The 26023-nt window shown below is 38.8% G+C and overlaps 1 protein-coding gene across 2 annotated transcripts in view; it reads left to right on the top strand.

The window, feature by feature from the left end:
- Positions 1–26023, top strand: part of NME7 (NME/NM23 family member 7) — a 171315-nt gene that overhangs the window by 39097 nt on the left and 106195 nt on the right. For both annotated transcript variants that reach the window (XM_044001429.1, XM_044001428.1), the window contains exons 2-7: positions 1190–1297; positions 2363–2529; positions 5993–6103; positions 10410–10460; positions 12022–12229; positions 14793–14898. In XM_044001429.1, coding sequence (XP_043857364.1) covers positions 1190–1297; positions 2363–2529; positions 5993–6103; positions 10410–10460; positions 12022–12229; positions 14793–14898 — 751 coding nt within the window. The remainder of the gene's footprint in view (positions 1–1189; positions 1298–2362; positions 2530–5992; positions 6104–10409; positions 10461–12021; positions 12230–14792; positions 14899–26023) is intronic.

Genomic DNA, 26023 nt, shown 5'->3' with positions numbered 1-26023 from the left:
GTTAATTACTTAGAATGCAAATCGTAATCAACTGCAAGTCTTCTTTGTAGATGGCATTTTGGGTAGAGAAAGGGAGAAGAAGAGAAAGATCTTAAAACTGATTCAAGATAAGGGATTCATTTGTATGTTTTGAAAGTCATCATCGGAGGAATGAGTGTGTTAAGGGCTAAAATTCTAGCTAAACTGTCTAAACTATTTAATGAGTGGTCGCCAATAAATTATAAGCTTTAGCAAGAGTTAGGCTTTTAGGCATTTATTAAGGAGAATAAGAATTTGGTAAAGAAAGAGAAAAAGGCATAGATTCCTATCTATTAAAGGGAGAGCACATTTCTAGCTCCGCTCTCCACCAGAGTCCAAAGGAAAGAGCGCGAGACTGAGCGCCAGTCTCTTCTTTCCTCCTCCCACTAGCCCGTGTCACTTCCTGACGCCAAAGAAAAGACTCCTGGTCTTGCCCTCAAAGACCTTCGCTTCATGGGCAGAACTCTTCTACAGTAAGTCTCCAGCAGGTGGCGTCATTCCAATCGTTACAAGTGATAGATACTCTATTCTTCCCAAAGAAATGGCGAACCTTGGAAGTGAAATGGGAGACTGGCTGAGAACTCGCTCTTCTTTCCATCTGGTTCTTGAGAGTAAATGATGCTTCATTTGACCCTCTCTGACGCACATGAGTGTGGTCTTTCCCGCTAGCTCTTTGATGATGGCCAGGAATTCTGCATATTTACTTTGGGGCTGTAGTCTGGAGAGGAAGGTCATTGGTCTGCTGTTGCTGCTAGCTGCAGAAGGAGCATGGATGCCCCCAGATGGGTTCAGGGACGAGCATGAGGGTGTTCAGGTTGCTCTGTAAGACATGCCCTGGGATTCAGGTGGTTCCAGGAGCTTCTGTGGCTGTGAAACTCCCCCGGGACTGAGACTGTCTTTGGAGTGGCAGAGCTCCTTCTCTGGGCCTCGACTCCTTAGCACCTAGTTCTTTCTGCTGAGCCAAAAGCTCTTTTCTTTCTATAGTTTTTGCCCACTGGTTCTAGTCCTGTCCTCTTTTCCAAGGAAGGAAAGATCTTCTCCCACGAGATTGATGAATGGGCTTTTAAACTTGTGTTTGGAAAACATTTTCAACTTGATTTTGTTCTCTATGATGTAGTAAGCAGTGGCACTTTTAAGATGAATATTAACATTTTAAATTAATCTTTTTCAGAATCTCGATGAGCGATATGTTTTTGTGGCAGAATGGTATGACCCGAATGCTTCCCTTCTGCGACGTTATGACCTTTTATATTACCCAGTGGATGGGTCTATTGAAATGGTAAATGTATCTCTTTTTTGTTTATAGTAGAATAGAACAAGTTTTATTTCTACAAAAATTTCTACAAAATGAAAACTACACATAAAAACTCTGAGCTTTACATATAAATGAAGTCAAGTTTAATGAAAGTAAGAGTGTAAGAATATGATGTTGCCCCCAACATCATATTCCCACAATAATATCCTCAATTTATTATAATAATAAAAGATAACAAAGTACTTTACATAAAATATCTCATTTGTTCCTCACAACAGCCCTATAGGGTAGGTATTTTTATCCCTACATTTATACATGGGGCAAATGAGACTGACAAAGGTTAAGTCAAGTTAGCAAGTCAACAAACATTTAGTAAGGGCCCATCAGGCACTGTGCTAAACTTGGAGGATACAAAGAAAAGCAAAGGACCACCACTTGTCCAGGGTCACAACAGCTAGTTCCTATCTGGATTTGAACTCAGCTCTTCCTAATTGAGAATCTAGCTACTTTGTGGCTTCTGAACCGAATCCTTTTAACATAACAAACATTACAACCTTACAACCAAAATCTTGAAGTTTCCTTTAGCTGATTCTCCATTTATAACATTGCTCCAAGGGAACTAATTGCCCCTGTCATTTTCCCCCCCCACTTAAAGTCATGTTTTTAAAACACTAGTTAACAATATAAAGAGTGTGCCTGTGTGTGTGTGTGTGTGTGTGTGTGTGCGTGCGTGCGCGCGCGTGTGTAGTCAGGGAGTTTATACCTATGCTAAACAACACCAACAATAACAAAAAGAGTTTTATTTCATTAGAAAACAGTTGGTAGGATTAAAAGGTTGAATTAGTCACAAATAATTATTTCCTGAAAGAATCATTTCAGTAGTGTTGAAAAGTTTCATGCTTTTAGAAAATTAAATAAAAGAACACTTCAGCTAAGAGGTATGCTTTGAGAAGGGAAAAATAGCAACACATTCTCACTGGATTTTATGATTTAAGCAAAAAAACAAACAACAGGATTAAGAATTTAATTGCCAGACTGTTATGACATTTACTATTGGCAAACTAAATGTTTCTTCTTCTTTAATCTCAGCATGATGTAAAGAATCATCGCATCTTTCTGAAACGAACTCCGTATGAGAGTGTGCGTCTACAGGATTTGTTTATCGGCAACAAAGTGACTGTCTTTTCCCGACAGCTGCATCTGATTGACTATGGAGATCAATACACAGCCCGCCAGCTCTGCAATAGGAAAGAAAAGTAAGACCATAACTACATATTTTTTGTTGTCCTCAAAAGCCCCCTGAGAACCTTGGAATGAAGTTCTGACGTTAATTATAGTGATTTAATTATATTATAGTGATTCATGCCTTCAAAGGGTGATCTTGTAGACTTCTTCAGAAAATCATGGAGCATATTCTGTGATTCTACCTTTTCTTTAATTTTTTTTTTTTTTTGGGGGGGAGCAGGGTAATGAGGGTTAAGTGACTTTTCCAAGGTCCCACAGCTAGTAAGTGTCTGAGGCTACATTTGAACTCAGGTCCTCCTGATTCCAAGGCTGGTGTTTTATCTACTGCACCACCTAGCTGCCCTGGATTCTACCTTTTCAATCAGGTTTAAAAAGTGATTTTAGTCAATGGTGGTTGGTGGTTGTTTTTTTTTTTAAACTTTTAAGGGAAAGGGGAAAAACTTCAGAGGAATTTAGGATTTAGAGTTGAAAAGGTACCTTAGAAATAACTAATCCGATTTCATTTTCCATATGGGAATACTAAGGGCTACAGTGATGAGGTGACTTTCTGTTACAACTTTATATCACCCTGACCCCTCCTGATGGTAGCCAAACTCAGCTAATGCTTGGACAGAAAAGTTCTTGTCTTCTATATTAGCATGGCCTATAAAGAAAATGAAAAAATACAACAGATTTAGGGTATTTCCCTTTCAGAACATTGCCAGTTTTAATAGCCTTTGCTGGTTATTTATGGGTACCATGTTTTGATGTTTGTACAAAAGGATTATTTTCAGGTTTTTCCAAATCCTCAACTCCATCCTCTTCCTTGTTCTGGTTCCTCAATGCCTCAACATAGTAACCTTGGGAATAATGTTGTTGACAATAACATTTTCTCCAGGTTGATTCACTTATGTTTCCTAACCAAGTTCTCAGCGCCTTATGTATTCAATAAATGTTACTTACTAATAGAGGAAATTAGTTTTTAAAATTAAAAAAGATGACTATAGAAGGAAATTGAAAGGTATGATAATCAATAAACTGTAAGTGCCTGAATTGTTGGAGAAAGATTTTCTGAGTTGGCAGACATCTTTGCATGCTCTCTGTTGGATGGAGCCATTCTAGTATTATTGTAGAACAATTGCAAACCTTGCAGGTCTTCTCTTTCATCTTCTTCACCATAAACTCTTCTACAGGAATGCTATGTCATGGTGAAGTTTGTCTTTTCCTTTATTATAATAATTTCAAAGAGCCAGATTTGAAAATTGGACACACAGATAGTAGGGAAGTTATTGCCTATTACAATTCAGAATTAAAAAAAAAAAAAAAGAAAACAGACCAGGAAAAATTAAACTCATGATAGAGAATCTCAACAAAGAAATAGATAAGAGACTAACCCATCTGGAATGTGAAAGATACTGAAGGGAAAGGAAATTTTCCATAAAAGAAATAAAAGGCAACTATTAAAAGCTTCCACAAATTCTCCAAAAGCAAAAACATGACTCCACTCTGCATCTGCTGCTCTGCCTGGTTTCAATTTCATGGAACAAGATATCCTTGCTAGGTAACCCTTGCTGTGTTGTTCAGGGGTAGGGGGTCAGGGGGGAGCCTGCTTTCCTGCCTCTGTTTGAGTGTTGTTTTTACCATATGTATATATAAATTTTTTTTTTGTGGGGTAGTGAGGGTTAAGTGACTTGCCCAGGGTCACACAGCTAGTAAGGGTCAAGGGTCTGAGGCTGGATTTGAACTGAGGTCCTCCTGAATCCAGGGCCAGTGCTTTATCCACTCCACCACCTATCTGCCCCCTCCCCCATTATATTTTAAGCTCCTAAAGGCATACATGTCATGCCATAACGTACTGAAAAGCTTAAATGAGTATATTTAATATTTCTTTGCCTTTCTATTTATTCAAAATCATATTTTATAACAGCTATGCAAGTTGTTTCTGGGAAATAAAACTTTCATGGAATCATGCAGTAGGCACAATGAGATTTACAACAAAACAAAACAAAAATCAACTTATTTCTGTGTTATTGTTTGGTTTCCATGAGGGTTTTCTTTCTTTTTTTTTTTTAATTTTTTTTTTGGCAGGGCAATTGGGGTTAAGTGACTTGCCCAAGGTCACACAGCTAGTAAGTGTCAAGTGTCTGATGTCAGATTTGAACTCAGGTCCTCCTGACTCCAGGGTCAGTGCTCTATCCACTGTGCCACCTAGCTGCCCCTGGTTTTCATTTTTTTAAAGAGAAGAAAAACAATCTTCAAGGATGCTCCCTTCTGAAGGTAGCATAAAGTTTTCCAAAAGACGATTTTGCTTTGAAGCTTTATAACATTAAGCCCGCTTCTCAGTTTTCTTTCTTTTTAATTAAATGGTGGAATGGAAAGTCTATTACCATAAAGATCAAGACAGCTGATTTCTAGTTTTGGGTCATCTACTAACTAGAGATGTGTGGTTGGACAAATTATCTCACCTTTCAGAGCCTCACTTTTTTTGTCTGTTTTCTGGATGTAGTTCTAGCTCTCAGTTCTGTGTTTCTAAGATTTCAGAGAAAGTGTCAACTTTTAATTAAGATGAAGAACATGAAATATTGGTAGGTTACTCTCTGCCCACAAATGAAATGTTGAATATAAGCTCATTTGTCTCTTTGTGAAACAGTTACATTTGTTAATGCAGAATTAATGAAACCATTTAGCAACCCAATATAAAATGAAAATTTCCTTAGCCATGGTGAATTGGCTACATAGTGTTGTTCATCCTTTGTATTTGAAGAGGACCAGTGACATCACATAATATGATGGGTGATGTTTTGACTTGCTTGTGAATTGAAGTGAGGCAGAGTTGCATAAAGTCATCCCCTCGCTCTCTCTTCCGGAGTCATCAAAGTCCAGAGGCAAGACAAAACTTAAGATGACTGGGGATGGCCTGGGATACAGTGAGTGACCTTGGCGACTTTGATGTCTGACCAAACTCCACAGCGCCTACTTCAAATGCCTTCATGACCATTGGAATAAATTGTTCTTATCCTTCCATTCTGCTACGGGAAGTATTCATATGCTGGGGGTAAACACCCCTCTAACTAACCAACAGGTTTGAGGCCAGTCAGTTACTTGAGTTCTGTCAGTTACCCTCAGCCTGGTTTTATCAGGGTATGGCTGCAGTGCCAAGCATAGTATGTATACTTTAAAACAAACAAGTCACACTCATGATGCAGTTAATACGCTTTCTGTTCTACAACATATAATCCATCTTAAGCAGTAAGGAGAATCTTCAAGGACCGATGTTTTATAGTTTTGACTTTAATACATTTAAACATATACAATTTCCTTAATAGGTATTTTTTCATTTATATGTAAAAATGGCAACTTTGCCTGTGAAGAATTTTTTAAATGATACTTTTAAAAATGTTGCTGAATGAAATTAATTTTGATGTTCAAATTATAATAATCTAGAAATATAGCCAAGATTTCTGTTTTGAGAATTGTCCCTCATTTCTTTTACAGAACCCTGGCATTACTTAAACCGGATGCAGTACCACATGCAGGAGAGATCATTGATATGATACAAAAGGCTGGATTTAAAATAAGCAAACTCAAGATGATGATGCTTTCAAGGTAATTTGTTGGTTTTAAGATTCAGGCTTTTTTTTTTTTTTTTTTTTTGGGCGGGGCAATGGGGGTTAAGTGACTTGCCCAGGGTCACACAGCTAGTAAGTGTCAAGTGTCTGATGCCAGATTTGAACTCAAGTACTCCTGAATCCAGGGCCGGTGCTTTATCCACTGTGCCACCTAGCTGCCCCCTGATTGAGACTTTTTTAAAAAATGCACAGGTGGCTAAGCTCGCTGTATACTGTTGAGGTAACTGGATACTCTTAGTTTATAGAAATCACAAGGGAGACACGGTAGTTATTTTCAAGTCCTGAAGACTTGCTTTTGTTTTGTTTGGCTTGGCCCCAGAGGCCAGAAAGAAGAGCAAAGGGTAGTGAAAACTGTAGCAGGTGGATTTAGGATTGATTTAAGGAAGAACTTCCTAATTACTACAGGTATCTAAAAGTGGGCTGCCTTGATTTTTTAAAAATTAGGTAAAAGAGCCCATTCTTTGCCTCATTCTTACATAGCCTTAATTGCTGAATGGGTGTTGCCTCAGACAAACTGAGATCTGGGGAAGACCTTAGCTTAAAAAGGCCCAGGTCTCCCACTGTATCCAGGGCCATCTCCAGTCTTCTTGATCTATATCTTGCCACTGGACCTAGAAAGCTCTGGAGTGGAGAGTGAGGCTGGTGACTCTGCATAGCCCTGCTCACTTAAATCCCATTCACTTGCCATCAAGACATCACCTTCCTGATGTCACTAGTACCGTTTTAGAGCTAAGGACACACAATGACAGAACTTCCTAAACATTGGAGTTATGTGAAAGTGGGCTGCCTTTGCGAGCAGTGGAGTCCTTTTGATTAGAAGTCTTGAAGTGAATGTTGAGTGACCCTTGACTAGGAATGGTGTGGTATGGGCTAGACTGTTGGTCTTGAGCTCTCCTCCAGTTTGGGACACTGAACCTCTATCCATGTTCTATCCAGTTCAGATGGCAAGCGCCATCAAGGTATAAATCATGCTTCATACCTCTGCTAACCCCCTAGCCCCATGCTCTGCTCTGCTCACCACTCAGATTTTTTTGAAATCATAAAAGCATTTTATTATTTTCCAGTTACATGTAAAGATAGTTTTCACCGTTTGTTTTCATAAGATTTTTGGTTCCAAATTTTTCTCCCTCCCTCTCTCCCCCCTTCCCCCCTCCTGAAGAAAGAAAGGTTATATATGTACAATCACATTAAACATATTTCTGCATTAGTCATGTTGTGAAAGAAGAATCAGAACACAAGGGAAAAACCTCAATAAAGAAAAAAAAAACAAAACCAAAAAAAAAAGTAGAAACAGTATGGTTCAATCTGCATCCACAGTTTTTGTTTGTTTGTTTGTTTGTTTGTTTGTTTGTTTTTAGTGAGGCAATTGGGGTTAAGTGACTTGTCCAGTGTCACACAGCTAGTAAGTGTTAAGTGTCTGAGGCCGGATTTGAACTCAGGTCCTCCTGACTCCAGGGCTGGTGCTCTATCCACTGCACTACCTAGCTGCCCCCCCCACAGTTCTTTTTTCTGCATGTGGAGAACATTTTCTATCATGAGTTCTTTGGAATTGTCTTGGATCATTGTATTGCTGAGAAAAGCTAAGTCTATCATAGTTAATCATCACACAATGTTATTGTTACTGTATACAATGTTCTCCTGGTTCTGCTCACTTCACTCAGCATCAGTCCACTTAAGTCCAAGTTTTTCTGAAATCTGCCTGTTCATCATTTCTTATCGCACAATATTTTTCTTTTACATTCATATACCACAACTTGTTCAGCCATTCCCCAGTTGATGGGCATTCATTCCCTGGATTCCAATTCTTTGCCACCACAAAGGGAGCTGCTATAGATATTTTTGTACATGTGGGTCCTTTTCCCTTTTTTATGATCGTTTTGGGATACAGATCTAGTAGTGGTACTGGGTCAAAAGGTATGCACAGTCCCATAGCTCTTTGGGCATAGTTCCAAATTGCTCTCCAGAATGGTTGGATCAGTTCACAGCTCCACCAACAATGCATTAGTGTTCCAATTTCTCCACAGCTTCTCCAACATTTATTATCTTCCTTTTTTGTCATATTAGCCAATCTGATATGTGTGAGTTGTTTTAATTTGCATTTCTCTAATCAATGTTAATTGGATTTTAATCATGTTTTATCTTACTTTGAGCCAAAAGTTCTTGTCTTGTATCTTCTGACCCTTGGTCCTACTTTTTTTGGCCTGTCCATAGTAAGTTTGGTCCCTGTTACCCAAGATGGCCCTTTAAATACTTAAACAGTTGTTATTTTCTCTTGGGTTTTTCCCTTCTCAGCTCCTTCCCTCATTTCCTCAAAGGACCTGGTTCCTCATTTGCTCAAGATCTTGGTTGCCTTCATCTGGATGTGCTCTGATTTGTTAGTGCTGCCATTAAAATGTGAAAGAGGCACCTAGAGCTAACTGACACCCCAGGTGTGTTCTGATCATGGGTTATGCAGTGGAGAGAGTGCTGGGCCTAGGCCTGGGAAGAACAGATTTCAAATCTGGCCTCTGACACTCAATAGCAGTGTGGCCCTGGGCAGGTCATTTAACCTCAATTTGCCTCAGTTTCCTCATCTGAAAAATGGGGATAATAATGGCACCTACCTCAGAGGGTTGCTGTCTGGTACTGAGTAAGCACTATAGAAATGTTAGTTGCTGTATTACTTTTAAAAAAAATTTTATTTAAAAGCATTTTTTTGGTGGGGCAATCAGGGTTAAGTGACTTGCCCAGGGTCAAACAGCTAGTAAGTGTCAAGTGTCTGAGGCCGGATTTGAACTCAGGTCCTCTTGAATCCAGGGCTGGTGCTCTATCCACTGTACCACCTAGATGCCCCCGCTGTATTATTGTTGTTATTGTTATTATTTCATGACTATTAATCTTGTCTTAATGTAGTTTAAGATTCCATTAACTTTTTAAGCATTCACATTACATTATTGTCTCATTGAATTTGTACTTAGTAATGGTAATGTTTCACATTTATATATTACTTTGAGGTTTAGGAAACAACTTCCTTATAACAATTATTTGAGGTAGATAGAACAAACATTATTTTAATTTTGCAGTTAAGGAACAGAGGTTTAGAGAAGGGAAGAACCACACCTGCAATCCTACCCCTCAAAAGTAGTAGAGCAAAGATTTCTACTGAGCTCTTCAGAGTCCTAATCCATTGAGCTTTCCATTACACCCAAGCAGTCCCCTAGGACCCTGAAGTCTTTTTCATTAAAGTGCTGCCTAATCCCATCTCCCCCAGTCTGTACTTGTACAGTTGACTTGTTAAACCTTTGGAATCCTCTTCCCATTCCTGCCCTTTTAATGCTAAATTGTCTTTCCATTCTCTAAAAGCAACTGGATGATGCTGGGTAAGGCCCTTAGTTGTGCTTTTTGAGGGTCCCTCATCACCTCCTCCTCATAGAATCCATTTCAGGCCTTAGCTCCTGCTGCTTGTGCCTGTGCCTGTGCCTCTGCACCGGCCCAGGATTTCACTTTCATTCATTGTATATACCTGTATCCAGCCTGTCTCTTCTCAAAGAGTGTGAGCTCCTTGTGGGCAGAGAACCATTTAATTTTTGTTCTTGTGTCCCCAGAGCCCAGTATCTGGAACGTAGTCCATACTTATTTATTTATTTTTTTGGTGAGGCAGTTGGGGTTAAGTGACTTTCCCAGGGTCACACAGCTAGTAAATGTCAAGGGTCTGAGGCTGGATTTGAACTCAGGTCCTCCTGAATCCAGGGTTGGTGCTCTATCCACTGCCCCACCTAGCTGCCCCTAGTCCATGCTTAATTAATGCTCATTGGTCAATTTTAGAAGGACTCACAAGAGAACCAGACAGATAAAGCCATCACAAGAAAGTGACCATAATATAATCTTTAGCTTCCACAATGGGCATTGGCAAGTTGTACTTTGCATTCCCCAGAAGTAATTCATCTTACAATTCAGTGTCTTGTTGAGCTCTTAAGAACAAATTATTACTGGTGGACAAATGGGAGACTTTTGTTTATTTGATGATTTCATCGAAGAGAAAGACCTAGGTTAACAATGTCTAGGAGATAAAAACAGATCATCATAATCAAGTTAATATGTAATAGCTCTTACCATGGCAATGACCCAGGCTTAGAGATTTGTGACTGTTTTTTTGACCTGGAGAATTTGGAGAAAAGTCTCAAAGGTAGCATAGCATCAGATTGGATAAATGAATGGACAATGGCTGACTAAACTCGATTGACAAAATATCAAAAAATGATAAAATGCCACATTAATAAACCATTATTGTTATAATGTTACAGGAAAGAAGCAACAGATTTTTATGTCGACCACCTATCAAAGCCATTCTATAAGTAAGTATTAAAATGGGGAGCTGGCTATGTATAAAGGGGATCCTTTCTGTAGAGTTGTCTTTTTATTTAAATAACTTGAAGAGAGTGCAGTTGCACCAACATAAAACTATTTTCCCAGATCATTTTTTGTGTCCTTGAGTTAGATAAAAAGAATCCTTGAAATGCAAGTCATTACACACTGCATTTACTGCATGTCCAGAAAAACAAGCCTTTTTGAGGGAGTGTTTAATCTTCGTACCTATTGAGAATTCCTTGCTTCCAGAAAAATGTATTTTGTATATTTTCTCTTCATCTTACTATATACATTGTCTTTTTTGAGAAGCTCTTACACAGAGCAATACTCCTAAAAGATTTTTATGTCCATTTAGTGGGTAGCATCTGTTTTGGTTTTTTTCCCTGTATAGATGCTGGATATTTAACATGTAATTCAAATGAAGAATGTCTCTCCTCTCCAATATTATCTTCCATTCAACTACCAAAAAAAGTCTTCTGATTATTTTGCTCAGATCTGATCATATCATGAAGAGGCAGCATGGTGTTGTAGGAAATGACTAGCCTGTAAACTCACTTTTATACTAGGATACCAACCCATTGGCTTACCAGATTTCAGATTATAGCCTAATTACCATTAGCTTTCTAGAGTCTGCCCATGCCACTGGGGATTCCATAAGAGAACTTGGATCTTCAAAAGGAAATGCGATCCATTTGGCTATCTGGTTATAGCTGCCACTGGCTAGGCCTAGGAGACAGTGTTCCATGTTGCCAGAACTGAGGATGGATCACTGAGCTATGCAGGGTTGGGGTTGCTCAGTGGACCAAGTGTTCTGAATGCTTAGCCAAAAAACCCAGAACTTCAAGTCTCTGAAGAAACACGTAGGGGAAAGCTAAGAATAACCTTCCATGAATGGGGTTCCTTTGATGGATTTTATGGACAGGTGCCCAAATCCCTGTTAGGCTGGCTCTGTCAGCAACATGGCCAACAGATTGGCTTCTGGTAGAGGTGTTGTAGTGTAGTGCTGAATGATAGTTTATGGAGTTGGTATCATAGTGTGTGTTTACATTTGTTTGTATATATGTGATAGCTCTCTCATTATTTTGTAACCTCCCTGAGAGAAGGAACTGGGTCATTTTTTTATCTTTCTGTTCCCAATACTATCATAGTTCCTTTTGCCATAGTAGTTTAAAAAATGAATGAACATTTGTTGAATTGAATTGATTAATGTCTTAAGATATTAGAGTCATTAAAGTCAAATCAATTTATTGCCTTTTCCACCAAAGGAGACATCTGATGACAACTTTCTGCACAGATGTATTACTGTTATAGTGATTTTGCTTCTGCCATTTAAATGATCTGACAATACCCATGATATGTGGTGGGCTAGACTATACTGAATTATAAAATGTATGTAAATGAATATAAGAAATAGACATTGCATGGTGAAATGATAGTAAGTTTTGTATAGGTAATTTTTTTTTGCAGCACTCTCACAATCTAGTAGATTCCCCATATTAAGACACATACATTGGTTAACATATATTCCTAAAAAAATCTATTTTGCAGTGAGCTTATCCAGTTCATGACTATTAGTCCTGTTATTGCCATGGAGATTCTAGGAGATGATGCTATCAATGAATGGAAGAAATTAATAGGACCTGCAAACCCTGGGATGGCTCGTACAGAATTTCCTGGGACCATCAGAGCACGGTTTGGAACAGATAGCATAAGAAATGTAGTTCATGGTCCTGATTCTTTTGCTACTGCTGCCAAGGTAAGGATGTTCAAAAAAAGATCTTTGAATGCAGCTATGCTATTGATAATTGATGCTTATGCATCGTTAAAGAAAAACTTGTTATTTTTAAAACATCCTAATAAACATGCTTGTAAAAATCAAATTGTATAGGTAAGTCTGTTTTATTAAATATTGACACATTTAGAGAAACTATTGAATTTTGCCAATTGGTCCTCTAGAAACGTTTTGCCCTCCTTCCCTCCCCCGGGGCAATCAGGGTTAAGTGACTTACTCAGGGTGACATAGCTAGTTAATGTCAAGTGTCTAAGGTCGGATTTGAATTCAGGTCCTCCTGACTCCAGGGCTGGTGCTCTATCCATTGCGCAATCTAGCTGCATAAATATTTCAATACAGTAATGCAGAGGAAGTTGAATGCCAGTTTTTCATTGTCATCATAGAGCTTCACTTGACTATGACTTGGTTACAATGAATGCAGCAACTATAAGACACTATTTTAGATAGGAAAAAACCCTGCATAGACAATATTATTACCCTCTTGCATAGGCCTGTTTCTCTTCCTTTGGAAATTAGGTGATAGGTAGAAGTAAATTTCCTGGAGTTTGTGGGGAGGATTTGGCCAGATCACAGAGTAAGAAGTGAAATATCAGAAAAAATATAAAATACAATAATCATAAGTACTTTCTTGCCCTTGGGTGAAGAACTTGCATGTGGTTTAGAGAGTTCATTCAGTATCAGTAAATACTAGTTTATAGTTAAATCTATTTTGTGTCTAGTAACTTTAGAGCGTTTTTAAATGTCTGCCCTGGGAGTATTTTTGTGTGCTGGCTCTAGACCTGTGATTTCATCAGCTTTTAGGGTGTTGGTGGTGTAGAAGCTCCCTCCACCTCCACATGTGGTCAAGGTAGCTCATGTCTCCAGCATGATAGGGTCTTGTTGACCTTTTCTGCTGTAGCCCAACACCTGTCTGCCAGGGCTAATTATTTCTTGAATCTGTAACTAGCTGTATTGTCTAGTGCCAGGGGCCATGCTACTTGGAGCTACCTCTGCCAGTTCTTTTTCAAAAGAAGGATGTGTCTTTTTCCTTCCCTAAAGGATACAGTGATATTACTTGCACTTAGTCAATAGCATTATTGCTGATTACATCATGCAAAACTTTACACCTTGTAAAAAGAGGTAACAAAGTGAAAACTCTTCTTTGCATTGCATTGAATACCTTGTTTTCTTTTTCTCTTTCTTACTCTTCCTGTGATTTCATCAGCTGGGGTGGGTGAGAGAGAGAGAGAGATAGGAAATAACATGTCCATACATAGAGATGAGAAAACTGAGGCCTAGAAGATCACACCAGTAGTGAGGGGCATGGGATTTGAACCCAGGTTCTTGGATTTCAAGTCTAGTGCTCTTCAGTGTTATCGTGCTCTCTCATCTTTTCAAATGATGTATAAAAGCAGAACTTTGTAATTTGTTATGAGAAATAAATAGTGAGACAAATAGTCTTTCTCTGTGCACAGGGATAATATCAAATCAGTTTGTTCGAGGGAGTTTTCACTTGTGAACATGATATTCTCATTTCATTTCATCTAAAGGAGTTACTAAAAATGATGCCAGCATAATATTTAATAATATTGATAGTTGATTTTTATATTTTTGGTAGATCATTCTTGGGAGTGGGCCACTTTTTTACTTTCCTGTGTTAGTGTGTAAAAGCACCTCCAGCTGACCCAAAGAATTAGAGCTTGGCATGGTCCCTTGGTTATTTGAACCCTCTTAGAAGACAGTCCAGATCACTGCATGATCTATTTGATGTCCTGGGCAAAAGAACTAATAATGTAGCCAACATTTCAGCATCTGACTACAGAATTTTAATTTAGTCACTCTATTTCAGTCAACCCCTTATTCCCAGTTAAAAAAATAAAAATGAGTAACTGTCGTAAAAGGATTTCTGAAGATCAATTTCTTTTCTTCCATTTTTTTCCAATGGATTCTGTAGGCAGAATTTCACACAGAAATTCCTGCCTTCACATACTTATGTTCTCTAAGGAGACTAGGATTTTTTTTCTAAAATCCATCCCCCCGCTCCTGCTGGTTAATTTTGGGGGTTGCCCAGTGAAGAGACTTACATTACCATTGCAAACTAGCAAGTGTTGTGCAGTTTAGAGTCTTAGACAATTGTCTGGGAACTGAGGCTTTACATGATGTGCCCAGGGTCACACAAGGCTCTGTGCCTCAAGGGGCATTGCTGTCCCAAAGGCCAGGTCCCTGTCCATGATGACCTGCTGCCTGTCCTTAAGCATATTACCTATAAAACACATTAGGCAACAGTTGTTAACCCTCAGTCATATTTTATTCACATGCCAGGATAATTCACATTCTTGTTAATTAATATTAGTTCATAGACTCTCCTACATTTATTACTTGCAGTTTGTTCAGTTAATCATCTTAATATCATTGCTTTTTTACTAGAATCCTTAAAGCAAATGGGATATTTAAAAAGGAATAAATTCATTCTTGTATCACAAGATTATTGTGGATATTAGAGTTAGTGGAGCACCTGTGACACCAGGAATCTTATTTTTGTTTTTAGCAATTGGAATTGTTCTTTCCCTCCAGCGGAAGTGGCGGGCCAGTAAATACTGCAAGATTTACTAACTGTACTTGCTGCATTATTAAACCTCATGCTATTAGTGAAGGTAAGTGTTGTGTTGAATTGACTAATACAAACAGTTTTAATTTTAGAGGCATACTGGTTTGTTTGCATTTGTTTTCCAAGAAGAAGTAATTTAGCTTATGAGGAGGTTGCACTTTGGAAATTATTTTTTCTTTCATATGTTAAGAAAACTTTCTGTGAAATATTACTTCACATAATTCTCATACTCATAAATAAGTACAGGTGATGAAAGCAGAGAGAAGAAAAATCAACTTTGAATTTTTGTATGTGCTCATAGGTTATTTCCATGCCTTAATGGTTATAAATGATATAAACCTAATACATTTTAAAGGAAATTTTCATGTGAGCTTTTTTTAAAAAAAAAAAACATTTGTTTTTTTGGACTTGAACATGTTAAAATGTCAGGGTAAGAACACACAGCCCAGGAAAACAATTTGAAATAACAAGTCAGATAAGGTTTACTCTGAGCCACATAGCTAAGGAAGGGGAGGACTTCCTTGTCCCCTAGGGAACAAAAAGCTTTGGGGAAGAATTTTCAGAAGAGTCCCCCTCAAACTAGATAGAGCACAGCAGAAATAGCCTAAGGGGGGAAAATCATTATTTTGAATGCTGTCTATAATTATTCTTTCAGACAGGACAAAGCTATTTGTTTTTTCTAAGGTTAGCTTTATAAAGAGGACGAAGCAAATGGTTATCTGGAACAAATGATCTTTTTCATGCAGAGAAAATGCAGAGCTTCTATTTCTTTGCCTCCACAGTTTGCATTTGTGTGTTTTTAAGTACAATAAAATGTGAATTAAAGACATAGGGGAAACCTCCTTGAGTGAATTCAGAGGCCAAAGCAAAAGAAAATCTATTGAAGCTCTATCAGTATATAGTTACCAGTTAATTTGAACAAGAGTTTTCCCAAGGAGTTCTGGCTTTAGCTTGATTCTGACTCTCTAACTAGTCTCTAGATGTAGGTACAGCAAAGAGGTTGACATTTCGTAAGGACCTTTCATTGAGTATTTCTTGAGAAATGAGAGGTTTTGTGTCTGTGGAATGGCCAGGGTCATCTCTCTGCTCTTCTACTGCTACTGCTACTGCTACTGCTACTACTACTATTGCTACTACTACTACTACCACCACCACCATCACCATTACAACCACCACAACCACTACCAGTAGTAGTGTTTACATAGTGCTTTGAGGTTTGCAGAGTGTTTTATGTGTATGAATATGTGAATGTACGCCTATAAATGAAGGATGAAGCAATAACAACATCACAACATATATGTATATATGAAATTCTTTTTGAATGGATTAAAAAGACATCCCTAGAATTTCTGTATAAGGCCTGGGTGTCTTCAGATTTGGTTCATGGACTAAGGATCCACTGTAGTTTTTGCTTAATGACCTCTCAACACCACATCAGCATCTTTAACATAAGAGATCACTTAATCTTTGATGCATAAAACAATTAGGAAGAGGATTGATTCTTACAAAGGAACGCTTGGTTCTTCTATCCCCATCATTGTGGGTTAAAGGGATGTTTTAAGACCCTGAAACTGATCACAAGAGGGATTTTCTAAGAGTGGGAAGAAGGGCTTTGCTGTGACACATTAAACTTCATTTAGTCTCTCACAAGGCTGATTGAAACAGATTTTTCTCAGTTCTCTTCAATCCCAGGGAATGGTCAGAAATTTTGGAACAGCTACTTCAGAACTTTACATTATTCAAGGGCATGTTTGTCCCTTGTCTTTACAAGGTTGCCATCCCACTATCCCCAGCAATGTGTAACCACCTAGAGCTTCTTTCATGCACTCTGGCTTGCTAACTAATGCTACTCAATAAAATGATGGGTTTCTGATTCTTTAGCATCAACTCACTTACCTTGGATCAAAGTAAATAGATCAAATGCATAGTTCCCAGAACTTCCAACTCGTGTAGTAAATTTTATGGCTTGCAATTAAGGCAAGGTACGATCATCTTTACACAAAATATCAGTGCCATCAAGTTTACTGTTGTAACATAACATATGATGACCGTGAAAAAAAAAATCCATCTTTTTTACTCATTAAAGCTCCATGGAGTCTTTCTAAAAGCTCCTAGCTCCTATTCTTCCTTATCTTCCTTATCTGCTGGACCTCTCTTTCATGAGATCCGGCATTTATATTTCACAGAATGTTCCAAGGCAAACACCAGCTGTTAAAATGAACAATCATAGAAAGAAAACAATGAGATTCCATTTACGTATGTAACAAGATATAACAAGGGTGACCCCATAGAGCACGTGGGCTCCTTGGGGAATGAGCATGCCTCATTAGGTAGATTAGTGGACAGAGCACTAGACCTGGGTCAGGAAGATCTGAGTTCAAATTCTGCCCTAGACACAAGATTATTGTGGACATTAGAGTTCATAGAGTAGCTGTGATGCCAGGAATCTTATTTCTGTGGTTTCTTTTTAGGAATTGGAATTGTCCTTTCCCTCCTGTAGAAGTGGTGGGCTAGTAAATATTGCAAAATTTATTAATTGTCCTTGTACCGAGTGATCTTGAGCAAGTCACTTAACCCCTGTTTGACTCAGTTTCCTCAATTGTGAGATAAATAATAGGGATAGGGATAACAATGGCACCTATCTTGTAAGGTTGTTATGAACTTGAAATGTGGTAATATTTGGAAAGTGCTTAGGGAGACCAAGGAGTGGAATGCCTTAGACATTATTCTTTCTGCCCAGACTTTGGGCCCAAGGGACTGACTAGGCATTAATGATTGAAAGTGTCTGTGTTATAGTACCTTAATTACAGAAAACAGGAAGGGGGATAGGTTAAATGCACAGAGCCCCAATATTTGATGAAGCGTCTAGAAACTAGTATTGAGAAGCAGGCAGAGCTCTTTGACATGACATGGTTTATGGTTTTTTTTTTTTTTTGGTGTGGGTGGGTCCTCTTGGGCAGGCAGGGAACTTAAGAATTCTACCTGTCAGCATGTCATTATGTAGGCTTTACAACTATTTAATTTGTAGCAAATACACATCTGTGTATATATATATATATATACACACACACACACACACACACACACACACACACACACACACATGCATATCTCCATAACCATCTGCCTCATATAATCCATATATATTTACATCACATTTATACATATACATATATCTAGATATGTAGATATATGCATATATGTGTATCTATAAATAGCTTATTGATTCAGTCTTTCCAAATCCTGACTTTGATCTCTCCCTTGGCCTCATTCCTCCTAAATCTATATTTTGCTCTTTGACTCTGGTATTCTTAGGCAATTTTCCTATATTTTGAAGGTATGCTATTCATATTTTCATATATATGTGTATGTATACATGCATATGTATATGTGTATATATGTATACACATCTATACATCCACATAACAAAATTTTCTTCTCTGGAAGACATTCTTTGATTATCTCTTTACAACTTACCTTCAAGTTTAGGATTTTTAATTTGCATATCTTTCATGTTTTTCAGATCTTGGCTTTTGATTTTATTTCCCTTATACCTCTTCGTTTTTGCTTTCCAGTTCTAACGTTTTTTCTCTGTGTGTCTCTTCTCTCATTATTTCTGTCTCTGCCTCTCTCTGTCTCTCTGTGTTTCTCAGTCTCTTCATCTCTCCGTCCCTGTCTGTGTCTGACTGGGCTTTCATACTTCTTCCTTAAGAGTTCTGATTTCTGTCCTTATTTCTTTTATATTTTCGCTTAATTCTTTGGTTGTCCTTTTGGCTACTCTAGAGTCTCTTAGAGTGACTCCATTGTCATTTCACAAGGTCTTGCAGAGTTTACTATAATACTTCATCTCTGTCAAGGGATTTTTTTACTCAGTTTCTTTTGTTGTGAGAGGATTTGTTTTTCTTTGAATGTTCATTTCTCCTTCCTCATTTGGCTTTTGTCTGTCTTTATGTTTCTGTAATGATTTTGCGGTGGTGTCCTTGCTATAAATGCACTTCTTGCTATCAGTTCTTTTCTGTCTTTAGGTCACATGCAATTTTGCCTTCTTTTCCAGTCCTTGCCACCTCAGCCCCCTGGGGCTGGCTAAGATGCATTGGTGCTAAGGGGGTTGAAGGTGATGGTCCTTTGAGATTTGGCTACAGGAGCGCACTGAGAAGTCATTGGACCCATTCTGTATTTTCTCTGTCCTCATTCTTCTTGTCTCCAGTTCTCTCTGAGACTAAATTTTCTCTGTTTCTGGACTCACAGAGATGGGAGGCAATTTAAGATAATTCAGTATTTTTGTGATTGAACTAGCGTAAATCACTTATGTTCCCTAAGCTTCACTATTCTCATCTGTAGGGGGCAGTATAGTATAACATAAGGAGCCCTTGTCTTAAAATCCAGGCAACTAGGTTTCAAAGTCTGGCTCTGCCGGCTATTTAGCATTTGTTATCACCTTGGGCAACTCACTCAGTTTCTTTTGAAACTCAGTTTTGTTATCTCTAAAATGTGCATAGTGACAATTACACCACACACCTTGCCGGGTTATTGTAAGAAAATCACTTTATAAATCTCAAAGTACTATGCACACATGGCCATTTAAATTAGGTTTTCCAGTGAGCTCCCAGGGAAGAAAAGTGAGCATTATGATCCACTCTTTACAAGGAAAGGAAAACAACCTACAGTGCGAATTGGAAGTTCTAAGCTAAGTTAGTGACTGGAATTCTGGATGTGTTCAGTCTCAATTTTATTGTCCAGCTGGGCCATCCCTTTGGGACAGCCCTTACTGAACTCTTAGAACCAAAGTAATGCTTATTCAACAGCTTTTCAGAGAGAATGCAGATAACCTGGAGGGCTTCCCAGGGAGGTCAGTCAGTGTGATCAAGGGGCTGGGGATGACTTGGAGACCGCTCTCTACCCAAGTCTCTGTAGAAACTGGGACCGTTTAGCCGGAAGCAGAGAAGACTGAGATGGCTGTCTTCTGGTATCTCAAAGGCTAAGGGCTGGGAGAGGGATTAGACTCCTTTCCCTCCAGAGCAGGGCTCGGAGCAGTGAGGAGAAGCTTCAAGGAGACAAATAAAAGCTTTCCCAAGGTGCAGTAGACTGGCTGGGAAGGTGGTTGGTCCCCCCTGGCCAGAGCTCTTACAAGGACGAGACAGTGATTTCTCAGGTATCTTGTTGGGGGTATTTCTTTGGCCGAGATGGCTTCTGAGGCCCTGAATACTGAGATTTTGTGATTCGAGTTGTGGGTGCCAGCTTCCCTTTCAGCTGGCAGGGGGTGACTGACTCTGGGAAATTGTAATTGTTCCATTTCGTCCTATCCCTTTATCCCTTTTTGCCAGCTAAGCTTAAATGTTTCAGTTTTGTGCTGCTCTTGTCAAACATGAGTTTATGCTGATGTTGCAGCGTGGTATCATAGAGAATTGTGAAGCACACATCTCCGGCCCCCCCCCCCCCCCCCCCCCCCCCCGTAAAACTGGATAGATATAAAGCCCAGAAATGAATCGAATGAAATTAGGAGAGAAGGCCCTGCTTCACAAAACACTCCTTGTTCTCATTCTCATGCTATTGAAATATACAGTGCAGGGACCAAAAAAAAAAAAAATATCCTCCAGTCTGAAACTAGCTGTTAAAGCACAGCCTTGGTGCAGAACTTGAGAGGGAAAAAAAATACGTTTTTCAAAGCGGTCTTAACACTTTTCCTAATGTTATTGCTTATTCCTGTTTACATTTTGAATCACAAGATCAAGATCAATCCCTTGTAGATGTGTGTGGAACAAGAGAAAGGGTGATGATGTGAAATCTTTTATAACCCAATCAGGTATCTCCAAAATATATTTCACAAAATATTTAGTATCATTTTTGGCACTTTAAAGTTTTATTTTATTTTTACCCATTTTCTCCTTTTTTTAAAAAAAATCTGTACCTTTCTGGTATCTCTTAGAATTCTTTTCCTTCCTTGTCCACCTATTTATGATAGGTCATTTAGTGGCCTTTTCCTTATTTAAAATTTGTTTTGTCATTCATCTCTCAAAGATTCCTTATAAAATAAGCTAACAAAATTCCAATTAAACAGTGAGGGTAGCATTTATTCATTGTACAATTTTCTAAATTTATTCACTATTTTACAGAATCATATATGTCAGGATCAGTGATTTTTAGAAAACCCCCAACTTCTCTAACCACTCAGTGATAAAAGGAATACTTTGTTCTTGCTGAATCAGGAACTTTTCTTGCAATTAAGAGAATGATGTTGATGAATTCTATCTTCTTGTCTTGCCCATTTGTGATGGTGACACTGTGGTTCAAAACATTAACTGTCCTCATTTCTAAAATATATAGGGAACTAAATCAAATGTATAAGAATGCAAGTCATTCCCCAGTTGAGAAATGGTCAAAGGATATGAACAGGCACTTTTCAGATGAAGAAATCAGAGCTATCTATTTCCATATGAAAAAATGCTCTAAATCACTATTGATTAGAAAAATGCAAATTAAAACAACTTTGAAGTACCGCCTCACACCTATCAGATTGGCTAATATGACACAAAAGGAAAATAAATGTTGGAAAAGCTGTGAAAAAATTGGAACACTAATGGTGGAGTTTTGAACTGATCCAACCATTCTGGAGAGCAATTTGGAGCCATGCCCAAAGGGCTGTGGGGTTGTGCATACCCTTTGACCCAGTAATACTTCTATTAGGTTTATGATCCCAATGAGATCATAAACAAGGGAAAAGGACCCACATATACAAAAATATTTATAGCAGCTCTCTCTGTGGTGGCAAAGAATTGGAAATTGAGGGGATGCCCATCAATTGGGGAATGGCTGAACAAGTTGTGGTATATGAATGTAATGGAATACTATTGTGATATAATAAATGGTGAGCAGGCAGATTTCAGAAAAACGTGGAAAGACTTAAGTGGACTGATGCTGAGTGATGTGAGCAGAATCAGGAGAACATTGTATACAGAAACAGCAACATTGTGTGATGATTGAGTGTGATAGACTTAGCCCTTCTCAGCAATACAGTGATCTAAGACAATTCCAAAGGACTCGTGTTCTTCACATTCAGAAAAAAAGAACTGTGTAATTTAAATGCAGAATGAACCATGTTGTTTCTACTTTTCTGTTTTTTTTTCTTTTTTGAAGTTTTTCCCTTTCATTCTGATTCCTCTTTCACAACACGATTAATGCAGAGATACATTTAATGTGATTGTACATATGTAACCTATATTAGATTGCTTGCAGTCTTGTGAAGGGGGGAGGGAAGAAAAGGAGGTTGAAATTTGGAACTCAAAATCTTACAAAAAAATGTTGAAAACTATCTTTACATATAACTGGAAAGTAATAAAATACTTTTATGGTTAAATTTTTGAAAATGAATATAAAAAAGAGATAAGGGAGAAGAAAGAGGTTAAAATGTCATTGGATCCTTATTGCATATCCTTGGTATGTTACGGCAAAGTAAATCTTTTATTAAGTGTTCAAAAAACCAACAGCTGCTGAATGTTTTGAGTCAGTAAATGGGGTGGCCTTGATCCTTTGTATCAGGTTGCTAGGTTTAGATGACTACCCATCACCTAGCTATTAATCAAACTAAATAACCTTTTAAAATACTTGTGTTTATATAACTCCTCAAATCAATTTCACTTACTAAAGCTAAAACTATCATAGCTTCCTCACATCATTTATGTGTTAAAGGTGACAGGTTTTGGGGCTATAGCCCATTTTTTTTCTCATGATGCCACAGAATGGAAACAAGATAATGGAAAGTGGATGTGTTGAGCACTTGTATAGACTCAGCATTTCATTCAGACCCAGAGAGAAACTTAGCAGCCTTCTAGTGTCACCTATACCCCAAAAATAACCTTTTCTCCAGCCCACCTGACAAGAAGGTGGCTTGCCCACTTTTGTGAACTTCCCCTCTTTCCTTCCTACTTGCTCCCCCCCACCCCCCGCTTCTACTTTGGGGTAAAACTGATTGTTTCCAAGTTCTTCTGTAGGTCAAGCCTAAATCTGTCTCTAGTGACTTCTCCAATTGTTTTGAGTTGGTTATGTCTTCTGGCCACAAGCGGACCAAGTCTAATTATCGCTTTAACTTTGGATATAGACCAGACCACCTTTCAGATACATGAACACAACTGTCATGTCCCTCTGAGTTGGCTTCTCTCAAGGCAAAACTTCCTTGATTCCTTGAACTGATGGGCTGACACCTTGAACTTGAGGCCCTTGTCTATCTTTGTGACCTTCCTCAGCGGTTCTTAGCTTTTCCTGTTGTAGATCCCTTGGACAGTCTGGTGAAGTCCATGGACTCTTCAGAATAATGCTTTTAAATGCATAAAATAAATGGTAGAGCAAAGAAATAAGCATATGTAGCACTTACTTTGAGTCAAGACCACTTTAAGGGCTTTACAAATATTCTCTCATTTGATCCTCACAACTATCTTTGGGGGAGGTAGTTCACTCATTTTCAGTTTTATCACTTCATGATGCCATTTGGGTTTTTCTTGGCAGAGACTCTGGAGAGATTTGCCATTTCCTTTTCCAGCTCATTTTACAGAAGAGGAAACTGAGGCAAACAAGGTTAAATGATTTGCCCAGGGACACAGATAGTAAATGTCCGAGGCTAGATTTGAACTCAGGAAGATGAGTTTTCCCAACTCTAGGCCCAGCACTCTATCTACTGAGCCACCTAGCTGCCTAATGAAATATATAAAATACAAGACAAAATTAAATACATAAAATTACAAAGGAAACTAATTATATTGATATGTAGTTATCAAAAAAAATTTTTTTAAAGTTCATGGACCCCAGGTTAAGAACCTTGAGATTCTAGACTCTCCAGTTTGTCAACATCTTTCATAAAATGTGACTCCCAGAACTAAATATAATACTAATTCTTTCAACAAACCAGCATTAAACACCTTCTATAAAACCAAGCATTGGGTAAGATGTTGAGGATACAGACCCCAAGATGAGACAGCTCCTGCCATCTTGTGTGTGTGGCAGAAGAACACACACGCGCGCACACACACACACACACACACACACATATTTATATATTGGGCTGGGCAATGAGGGTGAAGTGACTTGCCTAAGGTCACACAGCTAGTGAAGTGTCAAGTGTCTGAGGCTGGATTTGTACTCAGGCCCTCCCTTTTGAATCCAGGGCCAGTGCTTTGTCCACTGTGCCACCTAGCTGCCCCCAACACATGCACTTATAATAAATACTTTTCATTTCCTTTGTACATATTTTATTATTGCTGAGGAGGGAGCAGTGGTAGCCAGAAGGATCCACAAAGGCCTATGTTGAATGTGGTCCTTGACCTGAGCCTGGCAAGTGGCAAGCACTCTAAGAGGTAGGGGTGAAGAAGGTGGACCTGCCCTCCAGCCTGAGGAAAGGATGGAAAGTGGGATGCTGGGTCCAAGGAACAGCAAGAAACAGTAGGGCCAGTTTGGCTAGGATAATGGATGATAAGCTGTGAAAAGTCAGCAGGAGCCAGATTGGAAAAGGCCTTCAGCACAGAGAAAGGTGGATTTTGTCCTTGGGATGACAATGAACCACTGGAATTTTTTGAGCAAGTAGCCCAACTCCCAAGGATACATTAGGGTGATCACCTCCCTGGTACTGGATAGTATGTAACTATTAACATAGCCCAGTTTCTCATTAATTTTTTTGTCTTTTGTATTGTTGAATCCCGTCGAGCTAGAAGCTGGCCAGTCCCTCAGATATGGTCCAGTTACATTACTTTCTAGCCACAACTTCCCCCATCCTCTAGTTGTCAAGTTGATTTGTTTTGAGCTCCTATGTAAGACTTACGTTTATCCCCATTCTATTTAATACATTTCGTTCATTGTTTTAGTCTATTGTCATTTTTTTATCCTGATTATGCCTTTTAGTATTCTGTCTGTTTCTCATTGCCTCGCGTCATCCGCAAATGTGACAGGCTTGCTGTTTCTGTCTTTATTCAAGTCATTGATAAAAATGTTAACTAGTATAAGGCCCAGCAAAGGTCCTAGCGGCATTCCACTTAATTTAGTGTTCCATTCTTTTTGCTGAATGAATTAGGGTTATTTTGGAGGGCCATAGGGAATAATTGAAAAGAACGATTGATCAGTTTCTTGTATCCATACTGTTTGCTGTGTTAATGGTATTTGTTTTCTCAGTTAGTGATTTTGTGATAAACCAATTGCAGCACCTTGGTAAGAAAGAAAGAGACCATTGATAGAGAATTTATGTATCCTAATGATACATTTATTGAAAGATGACATTTATAGGCAGTAGAGGCATATGGAATGATAGGAATGAGGCAGGTCTGTGCCTCTTAATGCAGTTTCTATGCAGCGCTGGTCTCACATGTTCCAGATTGGATCTAGAGAGTCATTCGGGGCATTGATGCTGACCTGGTTGCAAACCCCAACATAGACTCCAACTCCTGGACTAACAGGCTCATAGATTCCTGGAAGTTTGCTCTCTTGACCTTTCAGAACCCACAAGATTGGAGCCTCCTTCACCTAAAGTGAAGGAACAAATGCAGAGGCAATCTGCCAAGGCTGGTTTTGACAGGTCCACTTGTCAGCCTCCAAGGGAAAACGGCCCAGAACTTCTCCCTTCCAGCATTGTCTTTCTTTGGATGCCTTCAGAGGAGCCAAAGCACGAGCAGAGATCCATCATGAGAGCAGCCCCAAAGCAAATGAGTGGGACCTTGTGAAGGAACCCCCAGCTGTGTCTATGAAGCCAATCAAAAAGGTTCCTCCTAACCAGTGGTTCACCACCACGTGCTCCAAAAAGACACTTCCATTGTGTCATTGTGGCTCTCCTGGAAGCAGGATGGGGCGTAACATCAGAGGCACATTGTGTATACAGGCATGTATGTGTATACAGTTTCCTAGTACACTTGTATGACCTTGGAGAAGTCACCTGAATGGATTTTAAAAAAAGAACCAAAAACATTTATTATGTACCTCCCACATTCCAGGAACTGTGCCTCTATACTGAGGACACAAATACAAGATAGTTCCTTCTCTCAGGGAGCTTACATTTCAACAAGGGAGGGAGTGCATATAGAAGGACATTAGCCAGGGCAGGGAGTTTATGTCTGACTGGATGGCTCTTGTCATACAGAAGCAATTCTTTCTAGAAGCATTGGTCGTATTGATTCCATTACTGTTCTCAGATCCAGAGA

Source organism: Dromiciops gliroides, chromosome 4 (genome assembly GCF_019393635.1).
Source record: "Dromiciops gliroides isolate mDroGli1 chromosome 4, mDroGli1.pri, whole genome shotgun sequence".
In the NCBI taxonomy this organism is placed as follows: Eukaryota; Metazoa; Chordata; class Mammalia; order Microbiotheria; family Microbiotheriidae; genus Dromiciops; species Dromiciops gliroides.
Note: the sequence above shows the minus strand (reverse complement) of the source record. Positions and strands in the feature narration are given on the sequence as shown.